The sequence below is a fragment of the Hoplias malabaricus genome, chromosome 4, assembly GCF_029633855.1.
Source record: "Hoplias malabaricus isolate fHopMal1 chromosome 4, fHopMal1.hap1, whole genome shotgun sequence".
NCBI classification, from domain to species: domain Eukaryota; kingdom Metazoa; phylum Chordata; class Actinopteri; order Characiformes; family Erythrinidae; genus Hoplias; species Hoplias malabaricus.
In genome coordinates, this window is record NC_089803.1 from 2,663,225 (window position 1) to 2,679,912 (window position 16,688).

The following is a 16,688-nucleotide window of genomic DNA, read 5'->3' on the forward strand; positions in this document are numbered from 1 at the left end:
TCCAGTAGAAGAGTTGGTTGTGGCCCTGTATGTCAACAGAATGAGGAGGGGTTTGTCCTGGTGAACAAAGTTCTTTGCAATTTTGACAGCCCTCCCAGCATGGCCGTTGCTTTGAAGGAACTGGGGACTTGAAGTGATGTGAGTAAAGTCATAGTCCTTACTAAACACTCTCAGCAGAAGTCAGCTTTGGACCATTGTCATTTACTATCACCTCTGGGGTACCATAGCATGCAAAGGTAGCTTTAAGCCTGGAGACAACCTGACTGCTGGTAGTGGTAGGCAGCGTATAGAGTATAAAACCTCTAAATAACTAGAGAAGTAATCAGAAGCAACAAGATAGTTCTGCTTCTTAAACTCACATAGGTCTAATACTTTCTGCCATGGCCTAGATAAGGGGTCGGCAAACTTTACCACTCAAAGAACCATTTGGACCCATTTCACACAGTAAAGTAAACACTGGGAGCCACAAAATCCTTTTGGAATTTTAAATGAAATAACACTGCGCGTAACAGTTTTTTTTTGCCTTTGTGCTATGTATAAACAAACTACACTGTGTTACATTTATGAAATTAATGAACGACTGCAGAGAAAATGAAATAACATTTCTGCATGCAACAAAATATTTATAACTCTGAAAGAAAGACATTGTGTTGACGGTTAAGTAAAACCTTCCTTGTAGTAATGAGGGAAAAAAAAAACGGCAAATTTAAATTATCCACTGGCAGCAAACAAAAATGTTGTCCTCTCTCTGCGTGCCGTCATTATTTTACTGGCGCCGTGCAGTCAGCGGTCAAAAAGTTCAAGAAACCACACACTGGCGGGTGTCGCACGTTGGAAGTTGTGACGTGTATTAACAGTGACAAAAATATTTTAAATATTAAAATATTTTAGATGTTACAAGATCGCCATAATCTTCATAGAATTACATTTTGAAAATGAACAAACCAAATTAAAATACATTTTAATTAAATACTCAGTAATTATTTTTAAAAGTTGAGCCGCATCAGAGGGATCAAAGTGCTGCATGCGGCTGGAGCCATGGATTGCCGACCCCTGGCCTAGATCGTAGCTCATTTGGAAGTAAAGGCTCCTTCCTCTATGCAAAATGAACCCTGCTGCACTTTGGTAATAATGTCCTGTCTCATTTTGGCCACCCCCTACACTTAATTAGACCTTGGTATGCGTTCCCACAACCACTTCACCTTCCCTTTTAGCTGCATGTAGAGTGGGTCAGGGCGGCACGGTGGTGCAGCAGGTAGTGTCGCAGTCACACAGCTCCAGGGGCCTGGAGGTTGTGGGTTCGATTCCCGCGCCGGGTGACTGTCTGTGAGGAGTTGGTGTGTTCTCCCCGTGACGGCGTGGGTTTCCTCCGGGTGCTCCGGTTTCCTCCCACTGTCCAAAAAAAAACACACGTTGCAGGTGGATTGGCGACTCGAAAGTGTCCGAGTGTGTGAGTGAATGTGTGTGTGTCTGTGTTGCCCTGTGAAGGACTGGCGTCCCCTCCAGGGTGTATTCCCCCCTTGCGCCCAATGATTCCAGGTAGGCTCTGGACCCCCTGTGACCCTAAATTGGATAAGCGGTTACAGATAATGGATGGATGGATAGAGTGGGTCACCCATTGTGGACAGCACTGGAACTTATTTAGCCAAAGAGTTGACTCCCCAGGAATCTTTTCAGTTTGATGATGTGTGGCTGACGAAAGTTCTCTATCCCTGCTACCTTTGCCTTGATAGACGCCTGCCTTGTCGATAACATGGCCCAGGAAACAAAACTTGTTCTGCCAGAATTTGCACTTGGGTTCATTCAGCTTGAGCCCTGATGACCTTCATGGCCTTCGTTAGGCACTGGTTCTGGATCTCCTCATTTTCTCCATGAATAAACATATCATCCATGAACAGATCTATCCCTTCAAATCCTGCCAGAGTCTTGAGCATTTTTCTTTGGAAAATCTCTGGTGTGCTCTTGATCCCAAACAGGGTGATGAAGGTGGTAAACTTTTTACTGTCCTCATGTAAAGGTACCTGGTAAAAACCACAAGCTGCATCCAGTGTTGTGAATAGAGTTGACCCTGCAGGTCTAAGCAGTAATTCCTCAACAGTAGGTAACACAGACCCGGATCTCCGTAAAGCTGCTTTGTGATGACTTTCTGTTGTGAAATGCGCTATATAAATAAAATTTGATTGACTACTCATGTTTATTTACAGGTTATATGCCATTTTTACAGAGAGAGGTTAGTGTCAAAATACAAAATGTGTAAATGATAATCCACAAATTAAACAAAAGTCACAATTATGTTTCACTGTTCACAAATTAACACATCCCAATGTGTCTCACGGTCTGTAGTTTATACAAATACAGTTAAATTAATCAAATACATGTTTTTGTTTTTCATGTATTTATCATACTTTTATGTGAAAATACATTTGTTAAAATATACATTGTATACATGTGTTAAGTCACAGTCTATAAAATGTATTTGTGAAGTGTTGAATCTGCTTTTGTGAATCAAGTTACTCATGTGTTTTCTGTGACGAGACGGCGGACCACTGTTGACCCACTGAGGGCAAAGCTGGAGGTCCACTAGTGTTTTACACAGCGTTTTCTGGGCGGACCGCTGCTGATTAAACAGAATTTTAGACAAAATGCCACATTTTAGCACTTTTCCAGTTTATGATTTTCACAGTGTAATTTACATTTTTCTCCTTCATTAGGTTCTTTTTGTTATTCTTTATAAATAAGATTAGTAAATAATTTAAATCAACACAGTGTCAACATTTTTATCATTTTATATCAGACTCATACTTATTATTATATCTCTCAGAGCTGTTGGTAATATTTGTATTAGTGTGTTTTCCAGAATAAAAGTCTCTGTGAGTGTAAAATCTGTGTGAGGAGATTATAAATGAGTTCTATCCTGTACAGGGCAGTGATCTGAGGGGTCCGATGGTGGACCAGCAGTGGTCTACAGTCAGTGGTGGGCCAGCCTTTTTATGCCAGTGGACGCTCACTGTCTGGGTTTGTTCATTTCCCATTGCCGGTTTTTGGATTTTGAGATTTTCCTTTCACATTTTACCTGATCCAAATACAAATGCAGCCTGATCCACAAATGTGGCCAGCAGGAGAACAAGCCACCGCTAGTGGACACTGTTTTAGTACGTGTGGGGGCAACTTAAATTGAGACGCATCGGTTAATTTATGATTCCTCTTGAGGTCCTCGTCTCATGGGGGAATGTGAGTCGTGTTCCAGTTTAGAAGAGTAGTGAACGATTCTGGGACACTACTTTAAAATAGTGCACTATATAGTGAATAGGGCACAGTTTCGGACTCAGATAGAGGACTGAACCCGTGCGTGGCGTCTGACGTAGCGAGAGGGCGGGGTTGAGGACTGTCCAATAGGAGAGCAGCTTAGATTTTCCAGCCAATCGTGTGAGAGGGGGCGGGTGTTGTGGAGCGGAGAGTGTGTGTGTGAGGGAGAAATAGGAGGAGAGCTGTGTGTCGGAGAGAAATCAAGACCTGTTTTTACTGAAGGTAAATATGTGTTTAAGATATTTACACCCCGTTTATACCGTGTTTTACTGAAGTCAAATGTGTTTAATATATTTACACCTCGTTTATACCGTGTTTTACCGAAGATAAAGATGTGTTTAATATATTTACACCCCGTTTATACCATGTTTTACTGAAGATAAAGATGTGTTTAAGACATTTATACCGTGTTTTACTGAAGATAGACGCGTTTAAGATATTTACACCCCGTTTATACCGTGTTTTACCGAAGATAAAGATGTGTTTAAGATATTTACACCCCGTTTATACCGTGTTTTACTGAAGATAAACGTGCGCCGTGGTGAATGAAAGGGTCTGTTCGATGTGAACCTAATGCTGCGCACATTGCTTTTAACGCTTCATAGACAAATGAATAGCACTAAATACAGAAAGTAACGGACCGTTTACCCTCTCAACACACAAAACAAACCAAAAACATGTACGAAATATTTTATTTCTTCCTTTACTCAATCGCTGTTTAGTTAGTTTATTTCATCCTATAGGTCTCTGCATTTTAAAATTCTTAAATAATAGTTATGTATTATAAAATACAGGTGCTGGTCATAAAATTCCATTCAAAAAGTAAAACTTGTATATTGTACTCATTCATTACACACAGACTGATATATTTCAAGTGTTCATTTCTTTTAATTTGGTGATTATATCTGAAAACTAATGAAAAACCCAAATTCAGTGTCTCAGAAAATTAGAACATTGTGAAAAGGTTCAATTTTGAAGACACCTGGTGCCACACGCTAATCAGTTAATTAACTCAAAACATCTGCAAAGGCCTTTAAATGGTCTCTCAGTGTAGTTCTGTAGGCTCCACAATCATGGGGAAGACTACTGACAACAGTTCTCCAAAAGACGACCATTGACACCTTACACAAGCAGGGCAAGACACAAAAGGTCATTGTAAAGAGGCTGCTGTTCACAGAGCTCTGTGTCTAAGCACAGTAATATAGAGCTGAAGAGAAGGAAAAGATGTGGTAGAAAAAATTCTACAAGCAATAGGGATAACCACACCCTGGAGAGGATCGTGAAACAAAACCGATTCAATAATGTGGGGGAGATTCACAAAGGCTGGACTGCAGTGGAACCACCATGAACAGACGTATGCAGGACATGGGTTTCAGCTCTCGTATTCTTTATGCCAAGAACAAGAGACAGCGTTAGAAGCGCCTCGCTTCCAAAAAGGACTGGACTGCTGCTGAGTGGTCCAAAGTTATGTTCTCTGATGAAAGTAAATTTTGCATTTCCTTTGGAAATTAAGGTCCCAGAGTCTGGAGGAAGAGAGGAGAGTCACAGAATCCACGTTGTTTGAGATCCAGTGTAAAGTTTCCACAGTCAGTGATGGTTGGGGGAGTCATGGCATCTGCTGGTGTTGGTCCACTGTGTTTTCTGAGGTCCAAGGTCAACGCAGCCATCTATCGGGAAGTTTTAGAGCACTTCCTGCTTCCTGCTGCTGACCAACTTTATAGAGATGCAGATTTCATTTTCCAACAGGGGTTGGCACCTTAGATTAGATTAAATTCAACTTTATTGTCATTGTGCAGTGTGCAAGTACAGGGCCAATAAAATGTAGTTAGCATCTAACCAGAAGTGCAATATATAACATTATTTACATAATATACATAAAGTGCAGTTGTGATTATTTACATAAAGTGCAGTTGTGACATAACATTGTGATTATGGAAGTTGTAACCATATATACATATTGAAATGTAAAACAGGTAAACGAAGTAACATTGTGTAGATGATGCATTATGTACTGAAGGATGAATGAAATACAACTTTACAGAAGGTGCAGTGAAATTATTATGCAATGTTTGTTTAAAGTGTCTGAATCGTGTTCATCAGAATAATAGGAAAAAAAACTTTTACAAAGCTTGTTAGTGTGGGAACGGAGGCTCCTGTAATGTCTGCCAGATGGTAAAAGGCTGAAAAGTCCATGATTTGGGTGGGTGACGTCCTTGACGATATTTCTTGCCCTGCCCAGGCAGCGTTTGCAGTAGATGTCCTCGATGGTAGGCAATTCAGTGCCTATGATGCGCTGTGCTGTTTTTACCACTCACTGGAGAGCTTTGCAGTCTGCAACACAGCAACTGCCGTACCATACAGAGATGCAGTTGTTAAGTATGCTCTTGATTGTACAGTGGTAAAAGTTCACCAGTATCCTGGGAGACAAGTGAGCTTTCTTCAGACTCCGAAGAAAAAAGAGATGCTGCTGCACCTTTTTGATGAGGATGGAGGAGTTCAAGGACCAGGAGAGATCACTGGAAATGTGGAGACAAAGGAACTGGACACCTGATCCACTGCAGTTCCATTGATGTAAATGGGGACGTGGGCTTGGTTCCTAGTCTGTCTTAAGTCCATGATGATCTCCTTAGTCTTGAATGTGTTTAGTGCCAGGTTATTGTTATACACACAAAGACAGATGCTATACTTCATCCCGGTAGGCCGTTTCATTATTGTTTGTAATCAAGCCTATCACAGTGGTGTCATCTGCGAATTTGACTATGGTGTTTGAACCATAGGCAGGTACACAGTCATGGGTGAAGAGAGAGTTCAGAATCTGGCTCAAAACACAACCTTGTGGAACGCCAGTGTTCAAGGTGATGGTTGGTGAGTAATGGTTGCCTAATTTAAAAGATTGGGGTCTGTTAGACAGGAAGTCTAAAATCCAGTGGCAGACTGATGCCCAGATCATTGAGTTTGGATATCAGCATAGACGGAATCACTGTGTTGAATGCTGAAATAAAATCGATGAACAGCATTCTCACATATGAGTTCTGACAGTCCAGGTGGGTTAGTGCAGTGTGTAGTGCTGTTGAGATGGCGTCCTCAGTGGATCTGTTGCTACGATAAGCAAACTTGTGTGGGTCCAGCGTAGCAGGCAGGCAGGACTTCAGGTGATAACTGTACCTGCACCCAGTGCCAAAGCTACCAGTACCTGGTTTAATTACCATGGTATCGCTGTTCTTAATCGGCCAGCAAACTCACCTGACCTAAAACACATAGAAAATCTATGGGGTATTGTGAATATGAAGATGCAATACACCAGACCCAACAATGCAGAAGAGTTGAAGGCCACTATCAGAGCAACCTGGGCTCTCATATAACACCTGAGCAGTGCCACAGAATGATCGACTCCATGCAACGCCGCACTGCTGCAGTAATTCAGGAAAAAGGAGCCCAGACTAAATATTGACTGCTGTACATGTTCATACTTTTCAGTTGGCCGGCGTTTCTAAAAAATCTTTTTTTTGTGTGTGTATTGGTCTTAAGTAATATTCTAATTTTCTGAGATACTGACTTTGGGGTTTTCATTAGTTGTCAGTTATAATCGTCAAATTAAGAGAAATAAATACTTGAAACATATCAGTCTGTGTGTAATGAATGAGTATAATATACAAGCTTCACATTTTGAATGAAATAAATCAACTTTTTCATGATATTCAAATTTTAATGAGCAGCACCTATATATTGTATGGTATGTGAAGATTTCAAATTGATTCTTTTTTTTTTTCATTTATTTTAAATTGACCAGTATAAATAAAACAGAAAATAGCAGGTATAGATATTTAAATATTAAACGGACGGACTATAAAGATATTGTCAGGTTGGGACACTGCATTTCTCATCTTAAATACAACTCTAAAGCCACACACTAAATAAATAAATAAACAAACTTGTATTTAGTCAGGCTCAGGCGGATGATGTTTTCTCTGGAAACAAATCGTTTTAAGAATTTTTTGTTAATAAATTTAACTGGAAATTTGGCATATTAAGCAGTTGTGCGGATAACTAAATGCATGCAAGACTGAGATTCTGGAGGGATTTTGAGATCCTTAATAACCTTGGGCCAGCACAAATACACATCTCAAGTACAGTAATTCTTTCCCATTATAAAGACAACCTTGTTTCAGCTTGTCCCAATTCCACTTAATACCTTAAAATCACTGGCAACATAGTACATAGAGCAGCAATACACACAGGTAAAATCTTAAAGTCAAGGTGGAGATTATTTATGTCAGTCCACAGAAATTACAAATATAAGTTCAGTCTCCCACTGTTTGTCAACTTATTTTAGATTTTACGTAATTGATGTAATACTTTTAAAATATTTTGCAAGTTGTTTTCTCATAATTTATTCCAGGGATGTCCCGATCCAATCTCAAAGATCGGTATCGGGGCTGATCACAGCATTATTGTACTGATCTGCATTGGATTTATTGAGCTCAATCTTAAGTCTGATCCTCCATTTCCTCTAGGCTGCAAGCTCACACTCCCTCCTCCTGTACCTCGCTTTGTAAATGTTGTTGTAATCGGACTCTGCTGGCCACCGTAGCGGACACACTTCTTTCTGAGTGTTCCTGCGAGTAGTATTCAGAGCTCGAGCATGGGGGTTGGGGGATGTGATGCTAACCAGCCCGTATTTGGACACCAAATGCAGTGTTGTGTTTTGGATCCAGAGTTGTTTTATCCCGTATTTTTAAGGTGAGACTGTTAAGACCATGATTTCTCTATGACATGCTCCTCTCCCTCAGCCAGAGGACCACAACTCCTAAATAGAGAATGAGCTTCTCATTGGTCGTCACTTTTAGTAAGCCAATCTGTAGTCAGAGTTAGCTGTCTATTAATTAGTGCTGCAGCCAATGGAGTCACAGTCCACCTACAGGGGTATATTTTGTGGCTGTGCTGAGAGAATGAGGTCAGTGCTGAAAAATGTATCCTTTTGGAAGTCTACATAAGTTGTTATCTTGGAACCACTAATGTGTAACTTAAAATATATTAGGTTGCACTTAAGGTATCCTGAGTATACTTATGCAATTGTCACCAGTATATTTCTATGTGCTGCCCAACTTAACTCGCACAACACATACTTGTGAATTAAAATATACAGGGGTTGGACAATGAAACTGAAACACCTGGTTTTAGACCACAATAATTTATTAGTATGGTGTAGGGCCTGCTTTTGCAGCCGATACAGTGTCAATTTGTCTTGGGAATGACATATACAAATCCTGCACAGTGGTCAGAGGGATTTTAAGCCATTCTTTTTGCAGGATAGTGGCCAGGTCACTACGTGCTTCCTCTTGTGTCCACAGTTAATCCTGTTGGGTGTGTTTCGTCCTTCTTGGTGATATGAAGACATTACCCTGGATACCGTGGCTCTTGATACATCACAAAGACTTGCTGTCTTGGTCACAGATGCGCCAGCAAGACATGCACAAACAATTTGTCCTCTTTTGAACTCTGGTATGTCACCCATAATGTTGTATGCATTGCAATGTTTTGAGCAAAACTGTGCTCTTACCCTCTGCTAATTGAACCTTCACACTCTGCTCTTACTGGTGCAATGTGCAATTAATGAGGATTGGCCACCAGGCTGCTCCAATTTAGCCATGAAACTTCCCACACTAAAATGACAGGTGTTTCAGTTTCATTGTCCAACTCCTGTAAGTATTAGTACAACACTTTACTGACCTCATTTACAACTATAATCCCATATGTGCATTATAAACTACACATTGTTGAGAACTGTATTACCACCTGCTAATCTGCATCATTGGCTTTCACTCAGAAACAATGAAGATAAAACAAAAATTACAAGAAATCGAGACTATATGTTAATGAGGTCAATAAGGTAAAAGAATATAAAGAATTGTTGTCAAATATGGTCTCAAAGGATGGCAGTAAAATTATGAAAATTATTAATCTAAGAATAAATATAGGACCTCCATTGAAACAGAGAGCTGGGTTTAAATGGAGCATACCGGGCTTAAAAGGGTTTTGCAGTGGTTACTGGTGGGGGGGAAAAAGCTAAATGCAGGAAGTCTAAATATATGTCGGCTAAGAATTATATTCATATTTCAGTGTGTGGGCAAACTTGGATTGGTTGCTTTTTGGGGGCGGCACGGTGGCGCAGCAGGTAGTGTCGCAGTCACACAGCTCCAGGGACCTGGAGGTTGTGGGTTCGATTACCGCTCCGGGTGACTGTCTGTGAGGAGAGTGGTGTGTTCTCCCTGTGTCTGCGTGGGTTTCCTCCGGGTGACTGTGAGGAGTGTGGTGTGTTCTCTCTGTGTCTGTGTGGGTTTCCTCCGGGTGACTGTCTGTGAGGAGTTGGTGTGTTCTCCCCGTGTTCGCGTGGGTTTCCTCCAGGTGCTCCGGTTTCCTCCCACAGTCCAAAAAAGTTGGTAGGTGGATTGGCGACTCGAAAGTGTCCGTAGGTGTGAATGTGTGTGTGTGTCTGTGTTGCCCTGTGAAGGACTGGCGCTCCCTCCAGGGTGTAATCCCACCTTGCGCCCAATGATTCCAGGTAGGCTCTGGACCCACCGCGACCCTGAATTGGATAAGCGGTTACAGATAATGGATGAATGGTTGCTTTTTGTAGCACTGTACCATTGAAGGCCACCTTAAGTTGATTGGTTAACTTTGACCTGCAAATTTGCGTCCCCCGACAAATAGCGTTACTGCTCAGGTTGTGTGAACTCTGACACATAAGTGTGAGCCAACATGGAGGATCCACTGATTATTGCAGTATCAAAACAGTTGTAGCTTTGCCCAAAATGCATACCTATACTTAAACATAGAGCAGTAACAGCACTTTTATAATAGTCTTCCGACTCTGTACACAATGTTATTTGCCAGCATTTAAAAACATGCAGCTTACATATCCTAAACACTCTTTACATCACTATACATACTCTTTACATCACTACACACTATTGTACACTGTTTACATTACTATACATGCTATTATACACTCTACTATACTCCCTATTATACACTCTACATTATTATACACTCAGTTATACACTGTTTACATTACTATACACTCTACATTATTATATACACTATTATACATTCTTTACATTACTATACATGTTATACAGGGTGGGCCATTTATATGGATACACCTTAATAAAATGGGAATGGTTGGTGATATTAACTTCCTGTTTGTGGCATATTAGTATATGGGAGGGGGAAATGTTTTAAGATGGGTGGTGACCATAGTGGCCATTTTGGATCCAACTTTTGTTTTTTCAATGGGAAGAGGGTCATGTGACACATCAAACTTATAGGGAATTTCATAAGGAAAAACAATGGTGTTCTACAGATACTACGGATACTGGAAGCCTGTGCTAGCATTTCTCCTGCGGTGTTGCTATCAGTGTGTGAAGAGTGGGAGAAGAGGGTTGCATTGACAATCTAACACAATGGGCAGCACTTTTATAAGTGGTCAGAAACTTGTAAATAACTCATGAAAGTTATGTTAAAACCAAACACACCATTGTTTTTCTTGTGAAATTACTAAAAACTAAAACATATCTGACTCCATCAGTGCACCCAGGTTTCGAGCTGGTTCTTTAAATACTTAGTTGAGGCTGCTTTTGCCTGAATTACTGCAGCGATGCGGTGTAGCATGGAGTCAATCAGTCTGTGGCACTGTTCAGGTGTTTTGAGAGCCCAGGTTGCTCTGATAGTGGCCTTCAGCTCTTCTGCATTGTTGGGTCTGGCGTATTGCATCTTCCTCTTCACAATACTCCATATATTTTCTATGAGTTTTAGGTCAGGTGAGTTTGCTGGCCAATTAAGAACAGGAATACCATGGTCCTTAAACCAGGTATTGGTAGTTTAGGCACTGTGTGCAGGTGCCAAGTTCTGTTGGAAAATGAAATCTGCATCTTCATAAAGATGGTCAGCAGCAGGAAGCATGAAGTGCTCTGAAACGTCCTGGTAGATGGCTGCGTTGACCCTGGACCTCAGAAAAACACCAGCAGATAACATGGCTCCCCGAACTATCACACATGAGGACTTTACACGGGACCTCAAGCAGCATGGATTCTGTGCCCCTCCTTTCTTACTTCAGACTCTGGGACCTTGATTTCCAAAGGAAATGCATAATTTTCAGAGAACGTAACTTTGTGGCACTCAGCAGCAGTCCAGAACTTATTGGAAGCGAGACGATTCTGACGCTGTCTCTTGTTCTTGACAGAAGGAATGTGACAGCTGAAACCCATGTCTTGCATACGTCTGTGCGTGGTGGTTCTTGAAGCACTGACTCCAGCTGCAGTCCAGTCTTTGTGAATCTCCACCAAATTATTGAATGGGTTTTGTTTCACAGTCCTCTCCAGGGTGCGGTTACTCCTATGCAGATTTTTTCCCCTTCAGCTCTATGTTAATGTGCTTGGACACAGTGCTCTGTGAACAGCCAGCCTCTTTAGCAATGACCTTTTGTGTCTTGTCCTGCTTGTGTAAGGTTTCAATGGTTGTCTTTAGAACAACTGCCAAGCCAGCAGTCTTCCCCATGATTGTGTAGCCTACAGAACTATACTGAGAAACCATTTTAAAGGTCTTTGCAGGTGTTTTTGAGTTAATTCGCTGATTACAGTGGGGCACCAGGTGTCTTCAAAATTGAACCTTTTCACAATATTCTATTTTTCTGAGATACAGTATTTGGGGTTTTCATTAGTTGTCAGTTATAATCATCAAATTAAAAGAAATAAACACTTGAAATATATCAGTCTGTATGTAATGAATGAGTACAATATACAAGTCTTACTTTTTGAATGGAAACTGAAATAACTTTATCATGATATTCTAATTTGCCCTTAGAGCCTATTTTAAAAAAAAATAAGCCTAATTTGGCCTTGCGCCCAATGATTCCAGGTAGGCTCTTGACCCACCGCGACCCTGAACTGGATAAGCGGTTACAGATAATGAATGAATGAATGATATTCTAATTTTATGTCCAGCCCCTGTGTACCTGAAAACTGATTCTGTTTGTAAATATGAATTTGATGAACACATGGTTGATCTACAGTTGCAGATGTGTTGAATTGTTCAATGTGACTTTCAAAGGTAAATGATGATATTCAAAATTTATTTTAATTAACTCAGAATTTTACTACAACAGGGTGGACAAGTTAAACTTGACTTCACCCAAGTACAGAGACAATGTAAGAGATATTAAGTGAAATTAACTTGTATGTTAAGTGAATATGAAAGCCACGGTGGTGCAGCAGGTAGTGTCACAGTCACACAGCTTCAGGGTCCTGGAGGTTGTGGGTTCAAGTCCCGCTCTGGGTGACTGTCTGTGAGGAGTGTGGTGTGTTCTCTCTGTGTCTGTGTGGGTTTCCTCCGGGTGACTGTCTGTGAGGAGTGTGGTGTGTTCTCCCTGTGTCGGCGTGGGTTTCCTCCCATGCTCCAAAGATGCACGTTGAGCAAGTACCAGAGATTCCGGTTAGGCTCTGGACCCACCGCAACCCTGAATTGTTATTAAATTATTGACACACTTATTTAACCTCTTTTAAAGAATGATTCTAGTTAATGAGACAACATTTTGGGCATGTCAAAATACACATCTTCATATCAAAGAAAACTATAAAATGTACAAAATGTATATATTTATGTGATGCTTTACCTTGGTAATGTGTTTATTTTAAGTAAAAAAAACTTTTTTTTGTCTTCCAGAAAAGGAAAAACCTGTTTTTCAAGGAAGTTCTAGTTTTTTCAAAGGTGCATCAAGAAACAAGTGGAATATAACACAATGTTGAGGCCAGGAGGGATTAAATGTGAGGATATGGAGGACAGAAGCTCCAGCTCTCAGGAACCATCCTTGGATACTCCCCACACTCTCACATTTGACAGAAAAACTCAGACAAGTGAACACAAAGAGGAAACTTATGATTGTGCAGAGTGTGGGAAGAGTTTTATTCAACAGGGTCATCTACAAAGACACCAGCACATTCACACAGGAGAGAAACCATATCACTGTTCAGAATGTGGGAAGAGTTTTACTCAACAGGGTCATCTCCGTTACCACCAGCGCGTTCACACAGGAGAGAAACCGTATCACTGTTCAGAGTGTGGGAAGAATTTTATGAAACTACGGAACCTCCAAGATCATATGAACACTCACACAGGAGAGAAACCGTATTGCTGTGCAGAGTGTGGGAAGAGTTTTACTCAACAGGGTCATCTCCGTTACCACAAGCGCATTCACACAGGAGAGAAACCATATCAGTGTTCAGAGTGTGGGAAGAATTTTAGTCGTCAGAGCTCTCTGAAAGCACACCACCACATTCACACAGGAGAGAAACCGTATCACTGTTCAGAGTGTGGGAAGAGTTTTACTCAACAGGGTCATCTCCAAACACATCAGCGCATTCACACAGGAGAGAAACCGTATCAGTGTTCAGAGTGTGGGGAGAGTTTTTCTCAGCAGAGTAATCTTCAAACACACCAGCGCATTCATACAGGAGAGAAACCTTATTACTGTTCAGAGTGTGGGAAGAGTTTTACTGAACAGAGTTCTCTTCGTACCCACCAGAGCATTCACACAGGAGAGAAACCATATTCTTGCTCAGTGTGTGGGAAGAGTTTTATGAAACTAAGGAATCTCCAAGACCATATGTACATTCACACAGGAGAGAAACTGTATCACTGCTCAGAGTGTGAGAAGAGTTTCACTTATCAGTGTAGTCTCAAAAAACACCAGCGCATTCACACAGGAGAGAAACCGTATCACTGTTCAGAGTGTGGGAAGAGTTTTAGTGTACAGAGTAGTCTCCAAAGACACCAGCGCATTCACACAGGAGAGAAACTGTATCAATGTTCAGAGTGTGGGAAAGGTTTTACTAAATGTATATACCTTGAGAAACATCACTGCATTCACCCAGAACAGAAGCAGTAGCACAGAGTGAGGAATTATCTTCAGATATTTAGATTTAAAGATGCATGAATGTATAAGAATGTGATAAAGACTTTCTGACGATGATGTCGGCTTGAGGGGGAACTTTTCATAGAGTGTTATTTCTAGTGATTAATATATGTTAATGTATCTATTAGTTACTGTACTAGGCACAGTAGAAGTAAAAAATATTCTTTAAATCTGAAAGTGTAATGTGTGGGAATATGGGGATGTGATATTAATAGGTAAAGAGTAACTGATACTAGTCACAAATGACTGATGTTTTACTGTTTATGGAATTGTGTTTTTATTTTCAGATAGCAGCTGCAGAAATAATTATTACAGATCTGCCCCCCACCCCCTCATATTTGTGTGTGGATTGTCTCTCATATTGTCATTATCTTTTTTATGACCTGTTCTATGATGTTTAGGCTATACGCATACTGACTTCTAGTTTCTACAGTGGTGGCCATACCAGTTTCCTGATTGTATCCAGATGCTTACAAGACCTTAAAAGAAATATGAAGCAGGAATATAATTAATTAATAAAATGTCCACAGATATCAGAGGAGGTGATGAGGTCCACATGAACAATGTTGTATTCCACTGTGCTACGATTTAATTGATACCACTCTGAATTGTACTTCCACCCTTTTCCAAAAACCCTGAATTGTGGCTCAAGCGATTAAGCAAAATTGTTTCATGAGTTGCACAAAATATGAAGCATATATATTAGTTGCAACAAAATTATCATTAAATCACAAAGAAAGAGGACATTGAAAGTCTCTACAGTCCCCTCTTTATTTCAATGGCACAACTACACTAAACCACAGACCCAGTCCGGAGTTAGGCAGCACTACACACAGCCAAGCACACCGCCCATGAAGTCTGACCCAGAGGACGCTGAGGTGATCATCCAGCAAATGGATAAGGGGGAGGTGCCAGTTGTTGTGGACCATGAGTACTGTGTTCAGAGTAACAGTGACGTCATGAACTTTATCATTACAACAGGGGCCAACTTCCTCTACTGCTTTCTGCATATCTGTATGGATATGGGTGTCACCTGAGATCATCTTCCTCATGAGTTCAGGGACTATGCAGATACCCAGGTAATAGTTAACTGTACAGAGCTGCATTGCCAAATGCCTTCTTCCCAGCTACTTCAGACTGAAGTTTCTCTTCACACAAATGTCATTGCACTTTTAAGGCCATGGTAGGCATGGCACCAAATGGTGCTCTAATATCAGCAGGTGTGTCTGTGTGTATGAGAGAGAGAGAACTGGCTTGTGTACTGAAACGATCATATTAGCTGTTTAAAGAATATCCTGCATCAGCTTTAATAAAGTATAAGAGTCAGAATTTGTTAATTTAATTTCAATGAAAATTTACTGTGTTACAAATATAAACATTGTTTTATTAATCTCTCATTACTTTGAAAAGCTCAGTGATTTAAGAATCACCAAACATAGTGTTGCGAACTAAGTAATCCTGTCGCTGGAATTGGCGCTTTTTCCATTCATCCATTATCCACCGCTTATCCGGGTCCGGGTCGCGGGGGAAGCAGTCGGAGCAGAGAAACCCAGACCTCCCTCTCCCCAGCCACCGACGCCAGCTCCTCCGGGGGTATACCGAGGCGTTCCCAGGCCAGTTGAGACATATAGTCTCTCCAGTGTGTTCTTGGTCTGCCCCGGGGCCTCCTCCCCGTTGGACATGCCCGGAACACCTCTCCAGGAGGCATCCGAACCAGATGCCCGAACCACCTCAACTGGCTCCTCTCGACGTGGAGGAGCAGCGGCTCCACTCCGAGTCTCTCCCGGATGTCCGAGCTCCTAACCCTGTCTCTAAGGGAGAGTCCAGACATCCTGCGGAGAAAACTCATTTCAGCCGCTTGTACCCGCGATCTCGTTCTTTCGGTCACTACCCAAAGCTCGTGACCATAGGTGAGGGTTGGGACGTAGATTGAACGGTAAATCGAGAGCTTTGCTTTTCTGCTCAGCTCTTTCTTCACCACAACGGACTGGTACAGAGCCCGCATTACTGCTGACGCTGCACCGATCCGCCTGTCAATCTCACGCTCCATCATTCCCTCACTCGTGAACAAGACCCCAAAGTATTTAAACTCCTCCACTTGAGGCAGGATCTCACTTCCAACCTGGAGAGAGCACTCCACCCTTTTCCGACTGAGTACCATGGACTCGGACTTGGAGGTACTGATCCTCATCCCTACCGCTTCACACTCGGCTGCAAACTGGTCCAGCAAGAGCTGGAGGTCCCGGCTCGATGAAGCCAACAAGACCACATCATCTGCAAAAAGCAGACATGGGATCCTGAGACCACCAAACCGGACACCCTCCGCCACTTGGCTACGCCGAGAAATTCTGTCCATAAAAATTGTGAACAGAACCGGTGACAACGGGCAGCCCTGACGGAGTCCAACTCTTAC

The 16,688-nt window shown here is 41.6% G+C and overlaps 2 protein-coding genes across 4 annotated transcripts in view; both read left to right on the plus strand.

The window, feature by feature from the left end:
• The first annotated feature begins 23 nt into the window (after positions 1-23).
• LOC136694248 (zinc finger protein 135-like) lies at positions 24-15,032 on the plus strand. Of its 3 annotated transcripts, XM_066667656.1 has the most exons (3): positions 3,490-3,528; positions 8,658-8,808; positions 13,027-15,032. In XM_066667656.1, exon 3 carries the CDS (start codon positions 13,103-13,105, stop codon positions 14,246-14,248), a length of 1,146 nt encoding a protein of 381 aa, XP_066523753.1. In that variant the 5' UTR covers positions 3,490-3,528; positions 8,658-8,808; positions 13,027-13,102; the 3' UTR covers positions 14,249-15,032. The 3 variants fall into 3 exon arrangements, with proteins under 3 accessions (XP_066523755.1, XP_066523754.1, XP_066523753.1); XM_066667658.1 differs by lacking the exons at positions 3,490-3,528; positions 8,658-8,808 and adding an exon at positions 24-138; XM_066667657.1 differs by lacking the exon at positions 8,658-8,808 and having other exon boundaries at positions 3,466-3,528.
• LOC136694215 (zinc finger protein ZFP2-like) overlaps positions 3,495-16,688 on the plus strand; it is a 217,488-nt gene continuing 204,294 nt past the window's right edge. The window contains exon 1 of the mRNA XM_066667605.1: positions 3,495-3,528. The gene's annotated coding sequence lies outside the window, so the exon portion shown is untranslated. The remainder of the gene's footprint in view (positions 3,529-16,688) is intronic.

Coding starts and splice junctions, on each gene's coding strand:
- LOC136694248 (XM_066667658.1), top strand. CDS start 13,103: ATGTTGAGGCCAGGAGGGATTAAATGTGAGGATATGGAGGACAGAAGC.